Source organism: Salmo trutta, chromosome 19, assembly GCF_901001165.1.
Source record: "Salmo trutta chromosome 19, fSalTru1.1, whole genome shotgun sequence".
NCBI lineage: Eukaryota > Metazoa > Chordata > Actinopteri > Salmoniformes > Salmonidae > Salmo > Salmo trutta.
This window is the reverse complement of record NC_042975.1, coordinates 36,952,031-36,977,434: the sequence shown is the minus strand read 5'-3', so window position 1 is coordinate 36,977,434 and position 25,404 is coordinate 36,952,031. Positions and strand designations below refer to the sequence as shown.

General features: G+C 41.4%; 1 protein-coding gene across 2 annotated transcripts; it reads right to left on the bottom strand.

The window, feature by feature from the left end:
- Positions 1-190: 190 nt before the first annotated feature.
- Positions 191-15,480, bottom strand: LOC115154515 (plastin-3). 2 transcript variants are annotated; one of them, XM_029700798.1, is made up of 17 exons: positions 15,371-15,480; positions 14,373-14,517; positions 9,189-9,293; positions 8,753-8,904; positions 7,314-7,443; positions 6,358-6,490; positions 6,116-6,197; positions 5,584-5,749; positions 5,191-5,333; positions 4,566-4,661; positions 4,219-4,414; positions 4,032-4,110; positions 3,789-3,906; positions 3,484-3,617; positions 1,454-1,577; positions 1,096-1,220; positions 191-840 (listed from the first exon to the last, which is right to left on the bottom strand). In XM_029700798.1, the coding sequence occupies exons 3-17, from the start codon at positions 9,247-9,249 to the stop codon at positions 708-710; spliced, it is 1,872 nt and encodes a 623-aa protein (XP_029556658.1). In that variant the 5' UTR covers positions 9,250-9,293; positions 14,373-14,517; positions 15,371-15,480; the 3' UTR covers positions 191-707. The 2 variants fall into 2 exon arrangements, with proteins under 2 accessions (XP_029556658.1, XP_029556656.1); XM_029700796.1 differs by lacking the exon at positions 14,373-14,517 and having other exon boundaries at positions 15,371-15,479.
- Positions 15,481-25,404: the final 9,924 nt, after the last annotated feature.

Here is a 25,404-nt window from a genome sequence, read left to right as displayed (position 1 = left end):
GCCACCCTCCTTCAGGCCATGGATGAGGCATGCAATGACATCAATCAGGATCTATGTCAGGCTTGGATTCACCATGTCAAAAGGTTTTTCCCCAGGTGCATGAACAATGAGGACATTTACTGTGTTGATGAGAACCTATGGTAAAATGCTTAAAACTGTCTTGATGCAAACTAGTGCTTGCGAAACGTTATGTTTCTTTCTTTTCATTTAATTTGTTTCATTTGATTACAGTACACCTATAGTGTAATTATATCTGAACAATACATTTATATTTTGCATCAATGACTGAAAGAATGAACACATATGGGATAGAAATGAGATTCAGTAAATGTTGATGGGTAGTGTAAGTGTATTCCCTAATGTGAAAACAGTAATGTACTGTAATTTACAGTCCTGTAGCATACTATATTTAAAGGGCCATTTTGAAACATGTATCTTGCATGTTTGCTAATAGATTAAATGGTTGTTAAAATAACAAAATTGAGAAGATATCATGATGCTGTGTTTAGAGTTTTGTACAAAGAGTTTTGAAAATGTACCACACACAAACGTGAAAACAGCACCAAACCAATTGGAAAAAAAATAAAAGAAATGTCTATTGGTAACAATTTTCTTCCACATGTCTTCATTCCCGGGTGGCCCTTAATAAAGCAAAAGGCTTGTGGGTAGTTGTGTGGTGGCAATGCCAAAGTGGCACAACCAGTCCATTAAGCCCTCTTCATCCCCCGGCCCATCAAGCAGGCGAACACGGTCATCACCATCTTGGGCTTGACCTCCACCAGGTCGTCTGGGAGAGCGTAGACACGCGCGCCGATCTTCCTCGCCATAGAGACGGCATATCTAAGAGGGGAAATGGGTTGTTTCATTTAATATTGATCAGCACTTTCTTCTATGACTCGACATCTCAAGACACATTCCTATTTGTTTAATACTCATTCGTATGACTTATGAATATACTTCACAACCCCTCAATATTTCAAATTTTTAATAGATAGTATAGCAAAAACCAGGAAGTAATTGAAGCTTGAGTTCTTCTTACAGGTCAATATCCCATATCAATGATCATCAGGACAGGTATATCAGTGAAAGTCTTACTTGGCGTTCTCCAGCTTGTCCTCGGCTGAGAGGCTACCAGTCTTGACCAGGTCGTAGCTGATGCTGCCAGGTTGGATGGCATCAATCAGGTCCACCACTGGTAAACTAGTGCTGATCTCCTTGTCCTGATAATCAAGGGCAGAGGACACAGTCTCAAATACCTGCTTCACAAATCAGCTCAAGTACAGTGTCAGAATTTGTGGCATGCCACAGATTAGGTCTGCTGATTGGAGGATTCAATGTAGTGACTGCATTATCACTACAGAACATAGTTGTATGACAAAGTTGTATGCATCTAACATATAAACAAATGTATTAAAAATTAATAACTTAAATATATCAATAAAGCTTTACAAACCTTGAAGCTTGAGATCTTGGTTGTTTTCCCTGCCTCTGACAAGGTTGTATTGACCCATTTAACAATGATGTCATCATTAGCTTTTTGTCCATCTCCTAAGTCCTCCAGTACATTCAGCGTATATCTAGGAGATGTCAAGAGTTAGCTCACATATTGATCAGTTTCTTGGGCACTCGGCAGTGTGCAATGGTCAGCATGTAATCATTGAAGGCCAGTCAAAAGTAAACCAAAAACAATCCACTTATTTATCAAGTTCTGCTTAAGAATGAACAATCCACTGTTTAAATGTTCCAGTACAGTTGCCTGAAAGCCAGGTTTACAAAACATTTGCCCCTATGCTGCCTTACCTCTTCTTTTACGACCCTAATTTACTGAGAAATAATCGTGTGAGAGCACGTCATAAATATTGTTGACAGTGACGCCACAGATACTAGCACTGCACCAGGACAAACTGGCAATTCTAGTTAATCTACACGCACCACCCACTTCAACACCTGGCTCCGCCTAGCTGAACCATTGAGAAAACAACTTGTTGGTATTTAAGTAACAATGCAAAGCTACATTGGAGCTGCATATTTTGGGTTTCAGGAAACAACAAATAAAACAGTCAAAATATTTTGTCAGAATATGAAAACAAGACAATTGCCCCTTTGCTAAGTCCTGCCCCAGATCGCTCCAATGGATAGCAACTGTCGTTGAGTTCGAACACCTCGGACAAGCTCACGTTTCAAACGCATGAAAGCCAATGAGCTATGGCAAAACAGTTTATTAAAAAGTAGCTAAATAACAGTGCACGAGGGGTACTTGCTACTGTGATTTCTGAAATGCAGAGCCTGTTGAAGTATTTTTAGAATCTGAAATTAGACTTTTGTTACTTTGTATGCTAGCGCTTTCTCAATGACCACCAAACCTTGCTAAAGCTAGCTAGCCAGTTAAAACATTCTCAAAATGCATGTAAGCTAGCTATATTATGAATACAACCATCATCTGCTGTTGACATCAGGATACCACTTGAGAGAACTAATTAGCTCCAAGTGGTTAGTAGTAATGTTTACTGCGTGCATTCAGAGCCATCCAGTGGCTAGCCACACTACAAACTTCATCGTAATAGGTTCCCCTGAAGCAATTGTAATGACAGTCCACCACAACATACCCAATAGTATCCTAATTATCAAGGGATAGTCTGTGTTTAATTGTATTGTGTATTAAAAACACAGTTTGGCCTCCTGTGTGGTGCAGTGGTCTAAGGCGCTGCATCGCAGTGCTAGCTGTGCCATTAGTTTCTGGGTTCGAGTCCAGGCTCTGTCGCAGCCGGCTGCGACCGGGAGACCCATGGGGCGGCACACAATTGGCCCAGTGTCGTCCAGGTTCGGGGAGGGTTTGGCCGGCAGGGATGTCCTTGTCCCATTGCACACTAGCGACTCCTGTGGCAGGCCGGGCGCAGTGCACGCTGACACTGTTGACAGGTGCACAGCGTTTCCTCTGACACATTGGCGCGGCTGGCTTCCAGGTTAAGTGGGCATCATTGTCAAGAAGCAGTGCGGCTTGGTTGGGTTGTGTTTTTGGAGGACGCACGACTCTCGACCTACGCCTCTCCCGAGTCCGTACCGGAGTTGCAGCGACGAGACTAACTACCAATTGGGTACCACGAAATTAGGGAGAAAACAGGGCAAAAATGTTTTGGGGGAGATTGTTGTGAGGGGTTTTCTCCAGAAGTTTGAATGGGGAATGGAGCTTCCTGGGAAAATGTTGTCCAAGTGGCAGAAGATCAATAACTTCAGCTCCGACATCAAGGTAGGGATGTACGGTCCATGTATCTGTTTGGTTTATGTTCACTGTGGTCAGCGAAGGGTAAATTGGAGTCAAATTTCCTTCAGCGCTTATCCCCTCTTTATTTACCTGTGCGCTCATGTTTTTCCATAAACATCTTAAAGTAACAGCAAAATATTGTGCAGTGGTGAAAACAGAAAATGTGTCCCTGGTTATGAAAGGTATGTTACATATTGATCTAAGCATGTGCCAGGACTCACCTCCTCATCAGCTGCCACACCAGGGCCAGCGTCAGGGTGGCATTGCCATCGTTCAGGTCCTGCCCACCGATGCCAACGAGAGAGAACTTCGCCGTCGTCTTCCCCAGCTCCACCGCATAGTTGCAGTTCTCCAACTGAGCAGAGAAAACATAGTAGTTGTCAAGAGAAACACACCTTTAGTCTCTCTCCAGAACTGGAGCTGTGTTCTTTTGATCTATGAGCTTCTGAATAGTTGAAGAAAAAAAAACAGTCAATTCTGCCAAATGATCAGTATTTAGCATTTTTTCTAAGTGAAAATTAGTTACCTTTTTCATATTGGTCCCAATCTTGGGATATGGTGGTTTGTTGACTTTGTTGGTCCAGTCGACGGGCACTTTGATCTTTTCATAAAGTTGGAGGATGACCAAGGCGTCCGCTAGGTCTCTATAGAGGAAAGATAATCGTTATATAGGTTACCTGACCCTGTGTATGAATACCACTGGTAGGGAGCAGTAAGGTATTGGCATGTTCATTTTCAATGTAAACAATTAGCTGCATTTGGTACATACCCATACAGATGATTGACATGTGGGTTCACACCAAGGGAATTCATCCAGTTCCGGAATGTTCTTTCTTCTCGTGTCTCACCTAAACAGAAAATATGTTGGGTGATTTTATGGTCTCAGGGAGTACAATGTACACTGGACAAAATCCACCCAGCAATCATAACCAACAGATGTGTAGCTCAGCACCCACCTTCCAGCAGCCCCCAGTCGATGTCCTCTCCCTCAGGCTTGGTAAGAGATGGGTACTTGTTGAAGAGATTAGCCACAAAGGCCAGGTTGAGTTTGGGGTTGCCGGCAACGACGTCGGCTGGGGTGACAAACTGTCGACAGCCCAGCCTGTCAGCCTGCTGAAGCATGTTCTCTGCCCTTTTCAGGTCATCCTTCTCCTGCAGGTCATAGACACACCACAGGTTCATACCAGGGACGTATTTTATTTATCCCTTCTGAATATTATACTGAATATCCCTTCTGTATATTAACTGAACACAATTGATTCTCTGTATATGAAATGTGTATATTCTCCATGAAGGTGCTTACACTGAAGCCTGCCATGCTGATGTCTATGCGTGGTTGATCTTCCTCTGTGCCTTTGGGGGAGATTTGGTTGAGAAGGTGGAAATAGGCTCTGGAGTCCTGAAACAGAGACAGACATCTCGTTTGAACCTCAGCATTGGAAAGATATACAAGAACACTGGGATACAAGGTTGTGCAGGCCACATGGGAACAAGACAACAAAGGACACAATGGATAGGTATGCAATGACCACGACGAACAATGGAAATATTAATACTGTACAATGATCTTGATGACACATGTATGAAGCTATTGTCAATTCCTATACATTATGGAAGTTGATCTATGAAGTACCTTTACAGGTTGAAAGGTCTGTCAGCTGAAGAAAAGATACAGTCAGTCAGAAATATCATAAAGCACGGGCATAAAAACCAAAGATATCATCAGAGCAAAGAATTGTTTGCTTTGAAAGAATAGAATTAAGAGTCCAGATTTGGTTGAAGCCTTGATTGTCTAATCAATTTTATTTAGCAATACTTCCACCACTTCTTTGTGAGGACAACATAAAACTATTTCACTTTTCACCTTCATTAACCATACAGCCACAGTGAACACAAACCAAACAGATACATGGACCGTACATCCCTACCTTGATGTCGGAGCTGAAGTTATTGATCTTCTGCCAGCCAGCGTTCTCCAGGTGAAAGTTAGCCCAGCGCAACAGCAGCTCCTCTGGAGACAGCTTCATCAGGTCCTCCAGGGTCTCTCCATCTCTCAGCAGAGCAGCCAGGGCTGGGGGGGGTCACAGGACATTCGCTCAGCTACAGCACCTCAACACTCACTGACCAAAGAGTTCTTTAACCAGGAAAAGCCACTCCAACACTGAGGACAAACTGGCTGGCCGTCATAATGGTGTGATACAAAAGGAAAGAGACCATTGCTCCTTGTAATGGGTAAATGTACCATGATGAGGAATAAGACGACGGTTAGATACAGGTTCATGAGTCGCCAAGACAGTGATTGTGCTGTGAAAGTCCCTCACCTTCATTTCTGCTGAGCTCAATGTCAGCAAAAAGGCCGATCTTGATGATTTGCCACAGCAGGCCCAGCACCAGGTGGGGCTTCCCCTCCCTTAGGTCCAGAGCCCCGATGTTCACCACATGGCAGCCAATGGCAGAGGCCGAGTTCAGAGCCAGGTTCAGATTCTCCTGCAGGACGTAGAAACAAAAAAAGCTTTGAAGTCCCTTGCAGGAAAGAGAGAAAAACAAACAGGTCCTCCCACATTCGTACATGAAACATAAATAGAGATGACAGAAATTCTCTGTTGGCTAAATCGCTAACAAATCACTACATCTCTAAGGCTGCGTTTACATAGGCAGCCCAAATCTCATATTTTCCCCCCACAAATTGGTCCTTTGACCAATCACATATGATCTTTTTCAGAGCTGATCTGATTGGTCAAAAGACCAATTAATGATAGAAATATCAGAATTGGGCTGTGTTTCTAGGCAGCCTAAGAATCCCCAGTCAGTGTAACTACAGTATGTGACTAGTCTGGTTGAGTTTGTACAGACCTGTATTGTGAACGGTGTCAGCTTCTTCTTGTTTATGGTCCTCTCGTCAATCGTGTCTGGCACCGACAGGTTGATCATTTTACTACAGAAGCACATAAACAGCTGGTTTATGAGGGGTCCTAATGTTGGGAGATGCAGATATGCCCCATTTCAACCAACCACGTGTAAGGAAAATTAGCTGTGTAAGGGGCTGTAAGGGCAGAATTACACAGAACATAGCGATTTATATAATTATGTCTCACCAGAGAACGATGCCGTCGCCCATAGCCTTGAAGAGGGAGTCTGAGTTGGGGTCCATGGGCAGGGCGTGCTTGCAGTCAGGGTCATTCTCCAGCGCTGTGTTGAGCCAGTTAACAAACGCGTACCGCTCCTCCTCTGCACAGGGCAGCACAGGGAAACTCTCAGCCAACACAACCAGCACCACTTTATACACCTTCTCTCACTACACGGGAATAATGTTATGTTTAACATCCAAGGAAACCCAGTTATTGGTTTTGATTGTCTAGGGCCCGTAGCGTAGAGTATGTATGAGATGAGAGACATACAGAGCATCTACCAAAACTCATGAGAAAGGTTCCCTTAAATTAGATCAAAAGGCCTATACACTGAGTGTACAAAACATTAGGAACACCTTCCTAATATTGAGTTGCACCCCCTCAGAACAGCCTCAATTCGTCAGGGCATGGATTCTACAAGTTGTTGAAAGAATTTCACAGGGAGGCTGACCCATGTTGACTCCAATGCTTCTCACAGTTGTGTCAAGTCAGCTGGATGTCCTTTGGGTGGTGGACCATTGTTGATATACACAGAAAACTATTGAGCACAAAAAAACCCAGCAGTGTTGCAGTTCTTGGCACAAACCGGTGTGCCTGGCACCTACCACCATACCTCATCCAAAAGCACTTAAATATTTAGTCTTGGCCATTCACTCTATGAAAGGCACACATACACAAGCCATGTTTCAATTGTCTCAAGGCTTAAAAATCCTTTAACCTGTCTCCTCCCCTTCATCTACACTGATTGAAGTGGATTTAACAAGTGACATCAATAAGGGATCATACCTTTAACCTGTATTCACCAGGTCAGTCTCATGGAAAGAGCACGTGTTCTTAATATTTTGTACACTGTGTATATACACAGTACAGCATAGTGTAATGCAATCCCATCAACATTAGTAGAAGGAGACTGAGCAGCTCACCAGAGAAGGAGTGTTGCGTGCCCTCGCTGGACTGCGTAGATGTCCCCCCAATGGCCAGGATCCCCTCCTTCCTGTTAATGGCCTTGCGGAAGCTTTTGGCAATGTCACTGCTCTTCAACTCCTGGAATATCTGCAGTAGAGGGGGCAAAGGGCATTTTAGCTTCAACGGCCAACCTCTTCAAGATCCTAATACATTTCTGCTTACATTCGGCTCAGTTATTATAATAAGCATTATTACAAGATAAATCAGTGTAAGCCTGCAATGGTATTCATTAAGGTTCTCACTGGGGAGGGGCAGTAAAGCAACAAAAACACTGGTGTTTACCAGGAATCCAAGCGCCTCTGAACCAAACGTTTTTATCCTCCTTTCTAATTCAACATGTTACAGGATACTGTACAAAGTCTACACCAGACCACAAACATAGGATCACGTGGTGTTAGCCTACACTGCCCATGCACTGTAGATAGAGGTCCATGGAAAACACAATAGTATGCATTTTTTATTATTTAACTAGGCAAGTCTGTAAATAAGAATTTGTTCTTAACTATGACGGCCTACACCGGCCAATCCCGGACGACGCAGGGTCAACTGTGCGCCACCCTATGGGACTCCCAATCACGGCCGGTTGTGATACTGCTTGGATTCGAACCAGGGTGTCTGTAGTGACGCCTCTTGAACTGAGATGCAGTGCCTTAGACCGCCACTTGGGAGCCCAAAATGTACCTTCATAAGTAATGACTGTTGTGATTTCATTTACTTTCAATTAAACGGATATGGTTTACTATTATCTTAATCTCATACTGTACCCACCATATTTTAAATGAAAAACAGAGACATGGACTTTCTCCATTTAATTTTTTTTTAATAAATTATAGCAACTGTAGAAATAATGGCACGACACATACAAAAAAACACAACTGAGGCTAACCCATACAAAAAAGGCTGATATAAAAATGCCCCCCCCCACACACAAAAACGTTCCTCTCGTCAGTGAGCTATGAGAAATGGCCTAAAATAGAGATACTAGTAATAATTATTTTATGATCCCATTGGTCAAATCATTACTCTAAATGGAGACTGGCACAGGCCAATAAATTACTGTTCTCTGATCATGGGTGAAACGAAATACAGGAACTCACCATTTGACCTCATTTCCTCATTCCTGTGTGTGCTTAAGTGGACACTCAATTGACACGTTAAAGAGCTAGTTCACAAGAATTTCAAAAGGGAACTTGATTTCACAAAGGAGACAAAAGATTGTCCCCTTAGTCAGACAGGGATAGGCAGAAGTCCCAACAACAAATCCCTCATTAACTGGAACAAACTCGCCAAACCTGACTTGCTGACACCAACTCCCTGAGGATGACTGGCCAAACCTGACTTGCTGAAACCCGACTCCCTTAGGATGACTAACACACAACTGTCAAACATGACTCACCGACAGAAACTCATCAAAGCTGATCTTGTTGTCCTTGTTGCGATCCAGTTTCTGAATGATCTCCCTGACTTTGTAACCAGGCAGGGGAAGGTTGGCCTCCTTGAACAGTTCATGGAGCTCATAGTCGCAGATGGACCCATTGCCATCGAGGTCTACAAAAGCACAGACAGACCGCAGTTTGAGCATATTTTCTAAATACATTTCAGCTAACAATTCTTTTTTGCTAGAATCCTTTGGCTGGTTCGCAAACAATAGAAAAAAGCAGGCAAGGGACGAGAAGGGAACATCAATAACTAAAAAGTCAGGGACAGTACAATGAAGCAGTTGTAGACTTGTAGCCTATGTGTAATGTAACATGTATTATGAAACAAGCCATACTGCTCGTACTAATGTAGCAAATCAATCAACTGTAAAATCACAGATGCAGCCAACTCACCAATTTTGCCAAACGCCTCTCGCAGCTCCTCCAGCTCGTCTTTGGAGATCTTTCCTGCCATGTTGATGGAAATGACCGAAGGTGGTCAGTCAAGAGAGGTGGGTCCTGTGCAGACAAACAGGTATGTACATTAGAGTGAGACAGGGAACAGACGTCCTGAACCGGTCAGATCTTGAGAGGCAGAAGGGGAAATGACAGTAAGGGTATACCATTACACTACTTCCCTTATAAGCAACCCTCTCTGTAACAATACGACCCTCCATGACCTCTTAGCGGGTCTGGAGGAGAAGAGGAAACCAGTATTAGTCCTGTCAATCTAGGCCTTGTCCTGCCTGCTGAGCATTTGAATCCTTGTTGCAGTGGGAGGGAACGGAAGATAGTGTCACTTTAGCGTGACAGATGACTTATTCTGTGGCTCACTTGGCTGGGGGTTGTGAAAGGCGACAGCGGTGAGAGGTCACAACTCAGGAATGAGCCAGCCGTAAATATTTTGCCGATAGTCACCCTTCACATTGAAATATTTGTCTCACTATTCAAGGGCACCAACAAATACCAACCAGAGATAACAGAATACCAGCAACCCATTCCACACACTTTCATGTTTCCGTCACCAACGTTTGTTGATATGTAGGCCCTAGTGATCTCTATTCTTCTCATGGATAAGTACTTAGTTTAGGCACCGCCACCCCTCCCATGTTGAAGTGGTAGAGAAATGCAGTAAACAGTTCTGTCTATAAAAATAGGCTATATCAGCTGCATACATGTACATTTTGGTCATTTAGCAGACACTTATCCAGAGCGACTTACAGCATCAATTAGGTTTAAGTGCTTTGCTCAAGGGCACAGACAGAATTTCCAACTTGTAGGCTTGGGGATTTGACCCTGCGATCTTTCAGTTACTGGCTTAACTCTTAACCGCTAGGCTACCTGCCGCCCTGTACTGTTCCCACTCTGCGCCATCCAAAGCTAAACCGGAATAAGCACATTCTCCTTCCATAAAGAGTTCACCCATGAAGGCTTGCACTGACAAAATACTCACAAGTATGAATGCAATTACAATGTTATTTTTTAACAAATTATTGCTCCTGAAGGCTTGGGAATCTGGATTCCACACAATCATGCTTGCAGAACATAATTAATAGACTTGGGTAGTATACCGTATATACTTTGGGAAAAGCCACAGGATGGCTCTTCAATACCCCAGAGTGCTGAAGCGTGTAAATATCGTATGTCCTCGGTTGCAACACTCACTACCTAGTTCCAAACGGTCTCTGAAGCACTGTCAGCACAATAACTGTTAGTTGGGAGCTTCATGAAATGGGTTTCTGTGGCCGAGCAGCCGCACACAAGGCTAAGATCACCATGTGCAATGCCAAGCATTGGCTGGAGTGGTGTAAAGCTCATCGCCATTGGACTCTGGAGCAGTGGAATGAGTTCTCTGGAGTAATGAATCACTCTTCACCATCGGGCAGTCCAATGGACAAATCAGGGTTTGGCGGATGCCAAGAGAACGCTACCTGCCCCATGCATAGTGCCAACTGTAAAGTTTTGTGGAGGAGGAATAAATGGTATGGGGCTTAAAACCTCTCTTCATGGTTCGGCCTAGGCCCTTAGTTCCAGTGAAGGGAAACACTACAGCATACAATGACATTCTAAACAATTCTGTGCTTCCAACTTAGGGGCAACAGTTTGGGAAGACCCTTTCCTGTTTCAGCATGACAACGCCCCTGTGCACAAAGCGAGGTCCATACAGAAATGGTTTGTTGAGGTCGGTGTGAAAGAACTTGACTGGCCTACACAGAGCCCTGACCTCAACCCCATTGGGATGAATTGGAACGCCGACTAAATCGCCCAACATCAGTGCCCGACCTCACTAGTGCTCGTGGCTGAATGGAAGCAAGTCCCTGCAGCAATGTTCCAACATCTAGTGGAAAGCCTTCCCAGAAGAGTGGAGGCTGTTGTAGCAGTAAAGGGGGACCAACTCCATATTAATGCCCATGATTTTTGAATGAGATGTTCGACAAGCAGGTGTCCACATACACTACATGACCAAAAGTATCAAGATCAAGCAGCAGAGACAATCCCCTCCTGGATTAAGATCCCTGCTGCCTAATATTTGTTTTGTCTGTGCTGCAAACTATGTTTTGAGATACTTTCATAACTTTATGGGCTGGGATGTCTGTCCTAGAGGTAAATGTTTGCATGTGCTCGTTAGCATTTACCTAGCATGCGATATGAGAAGTCCTTAGTACTTGTTAGCATTCTGGTAAGTGTTGGTTTTTGGCCTTTTAGTATTACATATTTTTTTTTTTAATTTTTTTTTTTTTAAATCAGGCCCCTTGTGTGTACTACTGATAAAACTGTATATCCCGGGATGGCACAGGCACGGTATGTAGATCTGGACACAGCACAACCGTAACAACTAACATGTCGAATGGGCTATACAATACAGTGAGTCAGTGCATAACAAGCTTTCCTTTCTAAATATAAGTACTGGGTATGAAGAAATGACCTATGACAATAGATCAATTGATTAGAGAGGCCTAAATCATGAGTCATGACCATAACTAAGATGGCAATATCAGTCAGTTCAGTTCAGGCACACATTCAACAGGACGAACAAAGGACAAAAGACAAAACAGAATGTGTAATCACTGCCATGAATGAAGATCATTGATTGCCTTGACACTCACATAAACTAAGGGGGCAAAGAGGTGCTTTGGTTTCTGCTTATGACACTCACACTCCTTATCAAGCAGCTGGAAATGAAATTCAGTCAAAACCATACTAGGCAATCATTTTCCCCCCAGAGAGTAGCAATTTCCTATGTGAGTCATGTAGGGGCATTTCCCCAATAATCAAACCATCTCATTCTGCAAGTTGAAATTCAAAATTACACAGCGCAAAACAGCTAGAAAAGTCCTACAACATGAGGGCAAAAAATGTAGCTTAGCCTGATCAAAATTCACACATCCTCACACCCATACCTCTCATTTATTTTGTATTGTTTAGCAATTGAAAGACTATAACACGAGAGAAAACATACAACCCTAAGTAAACCTTTGTATTATCATTAGGAAAATTACCAACCATGTGAATAACTATTACTGTGTAACTGTATTTGAGCCTCGCCTGGATGTGAAATGAGGCCACTGGAGTCAGACCAGCCATAATAAGGGACTCCAAACATGACCTCATATGCCAACCCCTGTCACACCCCAGACAGAAAGAGAGGGGGAGAGAAAGTGAACGAAAGAGAGGGGGTGGGGTTACATACACAGAGCAAAAATGGAGGCGGTAGAGAAGTAGTGTGCACACTGTAGAGTATAATCATTACTGGTATAGAAGAATAAGGACATTGTAATGTGAACCATCATGTCTAGACATTGGGATAAACGTTAAGAAAAACATCTCTGTCAACAGCCAAAAATAGCGGGCCTCAATGGCAGTTGACAGAACAAGCTGTTTTTGGACGGGTGACAAAGTTAAATACATTGGACGGATACAGGTAACAATGTTCTCTGAATAGAAGTACATTTGCATAATAGCATGATCACAGAATGCGATATGATTCAAATGCATTATTCAAATTCACAGTGCTTTGCTTAGCAGCAAGTCAACACCACAATTTACACATAATTATAACATCTTGACATATGGCTAGGCACTCTAAAGAATAGTACAAGACCAGAGGATTTATAGAAAAGTTATTCTGCGACTAATACTGGCCCCACCGCCACGACAATTAGACACTTTGCAGCAGCCGGCGACAGCTGTTAATTGCCACAACATAAAAAACATTTACAAGTTTGAACTGATCTTTCTGACAGTTGAGTCAGATCAGGGGAGGGTTCCCAGATGGTAGAGACAACAGGGTAGAGCCAAGACCACACCTTGCCAGTGCTTCACCCGCCCCGTCCGTGACATGGGAAATTTAAGGCACATAAATAGAATGGGCACCCCTCCCAAGTGTGGTCAAGTTCATGTGCACACACCCAGCGAGCTCCTACAGGAACATGAGAATGTTCTGCACCGTCAGCTTTCCACTTACATGCGATATCTTGAGCCTATTCTAAACTACATGTTCTTTATGACATTATAGTTCAACTTCCTGTCAGCTTGTGTGGGTACAAGATAAGCATAATTATGTTTGCTGACAGGTGACTCACTGACAGATCCTAAAGATCAACAAACCACAAGAGTGTGACCTATTCCAACATGGTTAGAAAGAACAGCTTTCTGCCCACGAAAAACAGCTGACACATTGCTGATGTGCCAATGCTAAAACCAAACTTTGGGCTTAAAGCTGCACTATGCAGAAATCGCTTCGTCATTTCCTTTTCCAAAATTCTAAATAAATTTCAGTTTATGTGACAAAACAAGCACGTATAGCATAGATAATCATTGTACCATCTAAACAGCTGTGAAATATATTTTTCATAACCAAACATATTGTATTTTCAGCTGTTTAAAGCTGGTTTACAAAACTGAAAGTAAAACAAAACTTAACAGGAAGCAGACATAGCCCACACAGAACAGATATACCACTTCTTAGACTTGCTTTCAAAGTGAATGACCGATCTATAACTAACATTTCTATGTGAATTTGGAAGCATAGCCCAAAAAGTTACTTAATGCAGCTTTAACTGGCCAAGGCAAAGCTATGCGATTACTCATTTTATGAATAAGGACAACAAAAATCAGACCATACTAAGACAGAGAAGAATGAGCCAGCTATAATGCATTCACTCACAGAGAAAGGAACTAGACTAGCCAGGAAAAGATCTTAACCAAAGATTATTTATATACACTACTATACTTAACCTCTTCCTCTCGGTCTTCACTGCACTATAAATAGGTCTAAACATGTCATGCCTAACTTATGTTTACTCCACCACAGAAAATGCACACATTTGTACAACTGTATGCACAAAGTATTGTCTATGAGGGTTGTTACTAGCAAATGGATATAAGATATGCACTGTGGAATGACTGACCTTGCATCCTTAGCTATGTCTATGAATGTGAGTGATTAGCCTACATTTATTTCCCTGGCTCCATCCCTCAGCTTCATACTAAACCAAGTGCTGAGGATGACTTGGGCTTAGACACAATCAAGATTGTGGCTTTAACTCACACACATGCATTGGATGAAAAACAATTGTGTGAACAGTGTGGCATTACCTCCCACAAAGTAAAAAAGTAGGCAACAGGTATCCTGCATGCATGGAAAGAATGTCATCAGACTGGTGACTGAATTCTTGAAGCAGCCAGTTATTTGGTCTATGCATAGCAAGCAGCAAGACATCACCATGGTTGAGAATGCTGCCTACATGGGAGAGAGGATATGTATGATTGCATTAAAGTCAGTCATGTAACAATGATGTCCTCATTTTTTTACATTCCTAACCAGCATCAGTCAGCACCAATATTTAGGACATTTTTCAAATCCCCTATAATATTGAAATATTGCTTCAAAATAAATAGTATAGGTCAAGGTGTAATATTTCTGAGGATAAAAGTTACTTCGAATGTAATTCAAAACATTGCCAATAGAGTCTGGCTGGTATGTACTTATTTGGGTAGGCTACGAACAAAAAAAAGTCAGTTTTTGAGGGCGCAGTAGACTATGTGGCACGAGTCTACTCCCTGTTTGACTTTACGGCGGGCTACTAGGTTAGGTCGTACAAACATATCGGCACTTTAATAGGCGCGAGACAGAAGAATACTCATCAAATATCCTGTCATGTTGGCAGAAAACCAACTGCAGCTGCCACTTTTCATGGGAGACGCAATTAACGTTAGCTAGCTAACGCTACTGATTGTTCTTCCAGGTGCAATGAGTGGGTGGTAAAATGGATGCAAAATGGTATTCCCCGTCGTCCTTTCCCGACATATATTTTTTAATATATTGCAATTTTAATGATCTTAACGTAACCAATCACGTATTAACCCTACAAACCCATTTCCCAAAGTAAAGTTGGGACGATTAACGAATAACGTAGCTGGCTAGCTTGGGTTGCTAGCTAAATGGCTAACAGATGCGAACGTAATGCAAGCTAAAAAATAAATTTAAAAAAAGCTAACAGGCAAACTAATACTGTAATGGATGAACAATTCGAACGTTTTTAACAAGTTTCAACAAACCATGATGTAATTTTTGAATCTTAAGAATAACTTACTTTAGCTAGCTAGATGCCCCCAAAATTCCACAAAACGTCCAGCTCGAGCCCAGAGACTTCCTCCCTCATCCAGCAATGCACGGAAAAGTGAGCGGGTGGAATGTTATCCCCGCCCGCTGACGACCCATTAGGTGTTCAGAGTAGCCAGAACATTCCAACCCTACCGTTACACTTGTTTACACTGGGCTGCACTGGGGTCGGAACGCAATCATGGTTAGATTAAGAGAGCTGAGCCAGCATGAGATATTGTTCGGAGAACGTTCCTCAATGCATGGATGGGATATGCTACTGTACTCCAAATGTTACCTTTATCCAAACTGATACATTGAGAAGATTGAAATACTGATGGTTTTCAAGAAAATTGTTGTTTTTGTCCTCATGCTAGCTAGTAGCAGCCACCGCAGCCATTTTGGCTGTGTCAGCCAATTAGCTCTTTTGTTGTTCAACACAACATGCCATTCGATAATAGAGTCCCACAGTGAAGGTGTCATAATACCCCTCAAACCTAGAGGTCAAACAGGGAAATGGTTCCAATCATTTTTACACACCATTCATTTTTCCCATAGGGGATTTTAGAAACACTTAAAATAAGGGCTGTGTTTCATGTAGGCTTACCCTGTTATGATGTTTTGATAACCATGTAAATCTCTCTCAAGGACAAGGTGACTTTTATCAATATATTCAGCTCTATTTATTCTCATATTCCAAAATGCAAATTAGCATCAAAGAAGACATCCTGCAAGACTAAAAATCCATGCAAGCTCCTGCACATCATCTCTAAATGAAACCTTTGCTAAACAGGTATTGTGTCAATTTAAAACTTGCACAAGATAGTTCACAGAATTGTCAATTTAAAGACATTTAACCAATTTATTCATTACTACATTTAGCTAACATTAGATAGTTAATCCAGAGATTTTTACCTTTGCCTCGATTCGATAGTCTCGTCCAGATCACCGTGGTATTTGTAGTTCTTTATGATAGCCACATTAGCAGCTAATTAGAATTTAAAAAATTTAGGATAAATACAGGCGAATATATTGATAAAGCACCTTGTCCTAGAGAGGTCATCAAAACGTCACACCAGGGTAAGCCTACACGAAACACAGCCCTTATTTTAAGTTTCTAAAATCCCCTATGGGAAAAATGAACGGTGGAAAAATTATTAGAACGATTTCCCTGTTTGATTGCTAGGCTTTATGGGTATTATGACTCATACTGTGGCACTCTATTGCTGTTGTGGGTACTGCTAGCTAGCACACTTGGGACTTTTGATATCAATACCATTTATAAATAGACTGGGTTCTATTCTAAGTGTATCCTGAAAACACATTACTTTTCATTACCTGGGAAATACCTGTTATATTTGATTCAATAAATACATATAAAAAACTGTTAGCTTGCACGAGGACAAAAAGTGCAGGGTCAGAAACTCGGGACCTCTGAGTTAAAATTAACGTAAATTATTTGCGTATAGCTTCCTATTTGTTGATTTTGGAACCTTCTAAGTAGGTTTTCTGTTAGCCGGTAATAGCCGGCTTTTGTCCAATAAAAAATTTGAAAAGCTGTAATAATGTCTGGCTCATAATAATGTCTGGAACGGAGGAAATGGAAAAGCATCAAACACATGGAAACCATGTTTTTGATGTCTTTGATACCATTCCACCTATTCCGCTCCAGCCATTACCACAAGCGCATCCTCCCAATTGAAGGTGCCACCAACCTTCTGTGATGTTAATACAATTGACTGGTCATGGTTATTGGTCTATAGATTAATTTGCATAATTTAGTGGAATGAAATTGGCACATGTGTACAGTATATTCATTATGTATCTTATTTATCACAAGCGTACAGAATACAGATAGAGAGCCCTTTGAGCAGAAAATGTGTCAGACAAAGCAAGAGCTGATGCTGGAGTATTTTGTGGGGCTTTCAAGGCAACTGGGAACTTGGAAAAATACGAGGTCAAATCACAGTGATCTTCAGGTCGAAAAGTTGGAGCTCTAGAAAGAGTCAGAGATTTCCGAGTTCCCAGTTGTTAACTCAGCATCAAACGGCAACGGAAGGAAGGCTTCATCAGCGTGTTACACACCACTTTGCAATGAGCTGGAGGCAGTACTACTCATTTTGAAAACATATAATTATATAATTGTTTGAAACCTGAACGTTTGAATACATATTATGAGGCATGTCTTACCTTGCTTCAAAGTAGCCTATTAGAACTCCTCTCCTTCTAAATTTCTAACAGTTATTTTAATCTCTGTCACATGAAACTGCTCGCATGTGCAGTGCCCTTTTGAAAATGCTGTTTTCCTGCTAACTACATTATGGAACGAATATTCGGGCATAGCCTACTGCCTTGTGTGCATTGCTGCGCTTATGTGAAAAAAGTATAGTTTATCAACATTTAAAGCTAAACGTTCTGATCTGTTGCATCAAACTCATTGCTTTAAAAAAAAAATGTATGTAGCATAAGTTGTACGAATTTGGGATCTATCGCCGGACAACTGTCCCAGAGTCGGTTTGGAATAGGCTAGTTCTTTCTCAACAAGCTGACCAATAAAGTAGGTAGCCTAAACTTTTCTACTATAATAGATTGATATAGGCTAATGATTTTGCTGTTTGTTACTCATCTTATTTGCTGATGAAAAGTAAGTGTGGGCAGTTATTCTAACATGTTTAAAGTACACATTACAATTCAGTAAGAAGGACAGCAGATCATTGCATCCTTGACTTGCATGTTCTGTTAATATGAATTACCATATTCTAAATGTGATTTTTGTCATTCTTAGCACCGTTGATGGACGCCCTAATCAGGTTACGCACCCAATGCATATGGCTGTGGTAAATTTCTCAAATGTCTGGTAAATTAAAATGTTACTGCTCAAATGTCCGACGCCACATTTTCCTAATTGAAACCCTGCTCCCAAGTGGGAAACTCAGGATCCGACTTCCGCCTAGGTTAGCAAGTCTGACATTTTTTCAGAGTTTCCGACATGACGTGAACTCGGCATCAATCTAACCATCATGGCTGTCCGACCCCAGAGCAGCTCAGTGTAAACAAGCGTAATGGTAGGGTCCAAATCTTCTGGCTAGTGAGAGCAAATTAATGGCAATCTGCCCATCACATAGAAGTCATGTTCCCCTGCTCAGGCCAGGCAAGGCCCCGGGCAAAGATGGTGGATAAATGAATTTCACTCAGGCCGTTTACCTTTTTTTTACGGTAAATTCCGGTCTACTTAAATGGGTGTGTCTCCCATAGACACCAAAGCAATCAAGGGGTTGGTTGTTCAGCAACAAAATCGATGCCTGCACAACTATAGGTCAAAAATACGGGGTTGGCTTCGATTGTTGACATGTAAACTATATTTCATCGCCAATGTTTATAGAAAACATAAATACATTTGCACAATGAGCAATTGTCTCTCAAATACATCATTACAGTTGTTGGTTAGTTAGCTAGCGAATTTTAGCCATATTTGTATAGACATGACATCAGTCAACACTCCTCAAAACAAGACATGGTATCAAGAACAAAATATATTACGCGTGTTTTCCATATTTTTTTTGGAACCCCACTCACACTAATTCTGTTCATTTCAGTGCTTTGGCCATTCCTGGCTAAATATAATGTTATTAGCGATATTTAGGCATATGCTGGTGGCTATGTTAATTAAAAGACGACTTGGGATAGATGATCCACGACAAACAGCACATCTCAGTGTCATAGGCCTATTTTTCTAAGGTAGACCTATCTGTAAACGACGATACATCATAACAAAATACACCATATGAGTGGCCTAATGTAATTTTCTGGACCTTCTAAACTGTCGAGAATAAACCCATAACTGATACAAATGGTTGTATTATCAGGGCTTTATTTCGGCGTGAAACACAAAAGGCAGTTTGAGTGGTTATTCAAATTAGCCTAAATCGCTGCAGTTTACAGCCTAGACAATAATTGTGTACTAAACGCTCAAAACGTCATGATTGGGTTTGATTCCCGGGTGAACGGAAAATGAATGCATGCATACTGTCGCTTAGGATACAAGCGTCTGTTGATGTCACATTTATTATTTTTGCACACCTCATATTTGTGATGCATCGAACATTTACCTGCATGGAACTATTGACATTCTGCACATTCTGAAATGAGAAATTCTCATGTATTGTTTATGTTTATGTTCATACTTCGGTTGATAGCTGCAATATTACTACCTACGTTTAATATAATGTTACTACCTACATTTAATATTCATATTTGGGGGGGGGCTGATTCTGTCCCTAAAATTGCAGCTTTGGCTCAGTTCAGGCTGCCAGATCCGGGCCTAGTCTGTACTGTATTTCATTTCGGACTCGGGCTAGCAGTTTTAGATCTGGCATGCCGGAATCAGGCCAGACCTTCTGTGCTACCTGGGACGTTTCCTGACTGCAACCCCACTTTCCTAAACAACAAAGGCTATCCCAGTCCGACCGGTCCTTGGGTCTTTTGATCCATCTGTGTATATGGGCATAAAATCCTGATATACAGTATCCAGTCATCTTTTAAATAACTTGGATGGATCAAACCCCTCCCTGTCTTTCGGTAATCTCTCCAACACTTGTAAATCAACTACTGGAGGTGGGAGTAGCCATGGTGGTGGACTCACAGGGATAGGTACCATGGGGCTGAACTCCCTGCCAAACAGTCCCATCTGCCTTGCCTGGGTATCAGCCACCCATCCAAAGCTTGTATTCTGTCCACAACCCATGTCCCTGTAAGTTAACCCAATAGTTAATTGCCAGCTGTTGTTTTCTAATATGTAATGGCGTCTCCCCCATCCCCACCTGTAGAGCTGACTCTGGAGAGTTCTGAAAGGCCTCACTACATATTCTGAATCCTTGCGTCTGTGTGACATCAAGCCTTTTCAGTGATGTCCAGGCTGCCGAATCATACACTATACTTCCTTACAGTCTATTACAGATTGAATCAAAGCAACATACATGGTCCTCAGTGAGAAATGCCCAGCCACTAACTCCATCCCTGTCAGACAGTGCATCACATTTAGAACATTTTTTTACATTTTCCTACTACTCCCTCAATGTGTTCTGCCTACGTCCCGGTTTCCCGATAGCGATGGAATTTAGGCTTAAGAGTGTTTTAAAGAGGCATATTTCCTACAACTGCTGACGAAATAACATGCATTTATGTCCCAAAACACCACAGAGAGCAGCCTGGTTTCATAGACTAAACGTAACATAGTAGATGTAAATCCAAAACAATCACATTAGTATGATATGTTACGTTTGGGATGGTTACATAAGACTGAGATTTACTCAGGATGGAGGGGTGGGTGTATAACTAATGCAAATGTCCAACAACCCAAAGGTTGTGAGTTCAAATCTCATCATGGACAACTTTAGCATTTTAGCTAATTAGCAACTTTTCAACTACTTACTACTTTCTAGCTACTTTGTAACTACTTAGCATGTTAGCTAACCCTAATCCTAACTCTAACACCTAACCCTAACTTTAACCCCTAACCCTAACCTCTAGCCTAGCTAATGTTAGCCAGCTAGCTAGTATTCGTAACATATTATATGTTTTGCAAATTCGTAACATATAGTACATTTTGCACATTCATATCATACGAAATGAGTGATGAACATCCGCAAATTAATACATACCAGACGAAACATAACATATCATACAAAATGGAGTGTCACGGATTTACATACAGAATAATACTGTAACGACCCGGTATTGTGTTCTGTGTTTGTGGGTGTGTTATGGTTCTCATGGCTACTAGCTGGGGTTAAATATGTCAGGACAGAGGGAAAGGTTGGGGGGGTATGATGGGTAATCCCGCGGGATTTGGGAATGCATAAATAGGGATTACTGTCTCATCTTTCTCTCTCTCTTTCTGTTCGGGCCTTGATCTGTTCCTAGGGGAGTGACCCTGAACTCGACATGGTATAATTGTGTACGTTCGGTATTTAGCGGCGTGGGCTGTGGCCAGAACAATAGCCCAGTTTAGGAATAAACCTGTGTTCTGACCTGCACACCTAGAGTCCGTCTCTTTTCCTTTTATGACCCAGACGGGTCATTACAATACGAAATGCTCTGAGACCATTGTACATTTTGTTAATTCATAACATATAATATGAATTGTAATTTGTAACATATTATAACAAATTGTTGATGGACAACCACAAATTAATACATACCAATAAGAAACGCAACATATCATACTAAATGATGGATCTCTGATTTATGTACAGAATGATAGGAAATGCTCTGAGACCAGTGTTGTGCAGAGAGAACGTTCGCTAAGTGCGTCGTTGATGCATGATGCGCCGATACTGATAGGATCGAAAGAAGGGCAGCTCTGGTCTCAGCTTTCTCATTTCAAATTTTACTTAACATTAGAATTATTCCACAATACTGAGGGCGGATCAGCGCCTACCTGGAGAGATATTATCACCTATGGCTGCAAATATTGTGGCAGCTTATTCTATTGCTTACTCTATAATAATGCACTAAATCAAGGTTTAGCACATCATTGCGCCGACTTTTTCCACCCATATCGACTTTCGGTGGCTACAGCAAAGATGCAGATGTCATTTGGTTAGCTAGCAAGAAATGTAAATCACTTTGCTAGATAGCTATGCTGAACTTCGATCGACTATCCACAGTTAGCGTATTTCTTAGTTGTCAATCAAATGTATTTGGCATCGATTAAATGGCTGTTCAGGCAGGCAAGTTCCCACTCCGTTGTCAAAATCTGGGATGGGAAAAACATGCATTGGCAGACAAGCTGCAGAAGAGTGAGCAGGCTACTATTCCCCATCGTCTATCTGTGCAATTTTGACTGCCAACGACAAACTGAAACAGTTTGAGAGGGGTTATCTACTGTTCCCTCGTTAGATTACTGTGGTCATGCCACCCACTTACGTTTCCTTCAGAATTTTGACATTTTTTTAATCAAAATAATATTTTCGTTTTTTTTGTCTCCTGAATTTAGTGAGCGAATACACAACACCTTACGGTATCGCGTGTTTTCTGGTAGGGAAACTGAGTCGGATGCACGCAGAGATAGAGTAGACAGCTACAAATCATTCGAAGCAAACAGTTTGAATCACACTTATTCAATCATCCATAATAAAAACTATTCTAAATCGTTTATTTCAGCCTAACGGGGGTCCCTTTCAGCAAATGTTAAATTCTTAAAGCAAGATGTAAATGCAGTCATGACATACAAACACTACAAACAGTACACAAAGTAGATTTGTTTAAGACTACGAAAAAACACTGTGTGACCCTCATTTAGCCCACTGCAGTAAAAAGGTAATGGATTTTATTGTCATTGTTTGTCAACACTCTACACTTCAAAAATCTTCAAACTCTGCCAAATTGACAGCAGCATATCACCCTGCTGGCTTGCCTCTTAACCTAATCAGGGTTGCTCCTGGTCAGTTGCTGGATGGGAGACCAGCTGCTGCTGGAAGTGGTGTTGGAGGGCCAGTAGGAGGCACTCTTTCCTCTGGTCAAAATAATACAATTACAATATCTGCCCCAGGGCAGTGATTGGGGACATTGCCCTGTGTTGCGGGATATCTTTCGGATGGGAAGTTAAATGGGTTTCCTGACTCTCTGTGGTTGCTAAAGATCCCATGTCACTTATTGTAAGAATAGAGATGTTAACCCTGGTGTCCTGGCTAAATTCCTAATCTGTCCCTCATACCATCATGGCCACCTAATCATCCCCAGCTTCCAATTGGCTCATTCATCGTTGTAACTATTCCCCAAGTCATTGCTATAAATTAGATTGTGCTCTCAGTCAACTTACCTGGTAAAAAAAATGGTCGTTGATCATGGCTAGACAACCATTTTCAAGTCTTGCCATAGATTTTCAAGCAGATTTAAGTCAAAACTGTAACTCGGCCACCACTATGCTTGAAAATATGGAGAGTTGTACTCAGTAATGTGTTGTATTGGATTTGCCCCAAACATAACACTTGCATGAGGACAAAAGTGAATTTGTTTGCTTTACCACATTTATTTGCAGTATTATTATCATTCAATCAATCACATTTATTTACATCAGCCGATGTCACAAAGTGCTATATAGAAACCCAGCATAAAACCCCAAACAGCAAGCAATGCAGATGTAGAAGCACAGTGGTTAGGACAAACTCCCTAGAAAGGAGGAAACCTAGGAAGGAACCTAGAGAGGAAGCAGGCTCTGAGGGGTGGCCAGTCCTATTCTGGCTGTGCCAGGTTGAGATTATAACAGTACATGGCCAAGATGTTCAAACGTTCATAGATGACCAGCAGGGTCAAATAATAATAGTAATCACAATGGTTGTAGAGGGTGCAACAGGTCAGCACCTCAGGAGTAAATGTCAATTGGCTTTTCATAGCCAAGCATTCAGAGTTAGAGACAGCAGGTGCGGTAGAGAGAGAGAGTTTGCCTTGTTGCAAACAGGATGCATGTTTTGGAATATTTTTATTCTGTTACAGGCTTCCTTCTTTTCACTCTGTCAATTAGTTTAGTATTGTGGAGTAACTACAATGTTGTTGATCCATCCTCAGTTTTCTTCTATCACAGACATCAATCTCTGTAACTGTTTTAAAGTCACTATTGGTCTCATGGTGAAATCCTTGAGCAGTTTCCTTCCTCTCCAGCAACTGAGTTAGGAAGGATGCCTGTATCTTTGTTGTGACTGGGTGTATTGGTACACCATCCAACGTGTAAAGGGATATTCAATGTCTGCTTTTTTATTTTTACCCATCTACCAATATGTTCCCTTCTTTGCATGGCATTGGAAAACCTCCCTGGTCTTTGTAGTTGAATCTGTGTTTGAAAATCACTGCTCAACTGAGGGTCCTTAGTCATTCAAAAATCATGTTAAACACTATTATTGCACACAGTGTGAGTTCATGCAACTTATGTGACTTGTTAAGCACATTTTTACTCCTGAACTTACCATAAGTGTTTGATTACTTATTGACTCAAGACGTTTCAGCTTTTCATTTTTTTATAATAAAAAATTATAATAAAACATAATTCCACTTTTATATTATGGGATATTATGTGTATAGGCCAGTGACAAAAAATATAAATGTAATGAATTTGAATACAGATTTAACACAGTAAAATAGGATGGTAAACACTCCCACTAGTACATCACAGTGAACTTTGAGTGATTTTAATTAATGCATTCATTCATGCAGACATGTGACAATGTTTACCATCCAATTTTACTGTGTTAAAATTAAAATGATAGTCCATCAAATTGCACCGTAATATAAAGTAAACTAGTGTTTTTTCTATCTTGTAGCTGGCATTTGGATTAGTGACAATGGATTAGTGATCTACTAGTGGAAGACGTGTGACCAATTGTTTAACATCCATTTTTACTGTTTTAAAATTGAATTATGTTCCCTCAAAGTTCTCTGTAATATACTGTAAACTAGTGTTTTTCCAATGTTGAAGCTGTCCTAGTATGGGCATGTTATACTGAATCAATAAGGCAGGAGGAGGTGTGATATATGGCCAATATACCAAGGCCAAGGGCTGTTCTTATTCACGATGCAATGCGGAGTGCTTGGACACAGCCCTTAGCCGTGGCATATTGACCACAAATCACAAACACCCGAGGTGCCTTATTGCTATTATAAACTGGTTGCCAACGTAATTTGATCAGTAAAAACAAATATTTTGTCACACCCATGGTTTACGGTCTGAAATACCATGGCTGTCAGCCAATCAGCATTCAGGTCTCAAACCACCCAGTTTATAATTTGCAATGTTAATGTCAATGGATTAGTGATGTACTAGTGGCAGACGTGACAAAATGTTTACCATCCATTTGTACTGTTTTCGAATGTAATTGAAATCACTGAAAGTTCACTATAATATACAGTAAACTAGTGTTTTTCCAATGTTGTAGCTGGCATAATATGGGTATGTTATGCTTTGCATAAAAAATGACAATGGATTAGTGATCTACTAGCGGCAGACACAGGGATTGGAACCAAAATTATTTT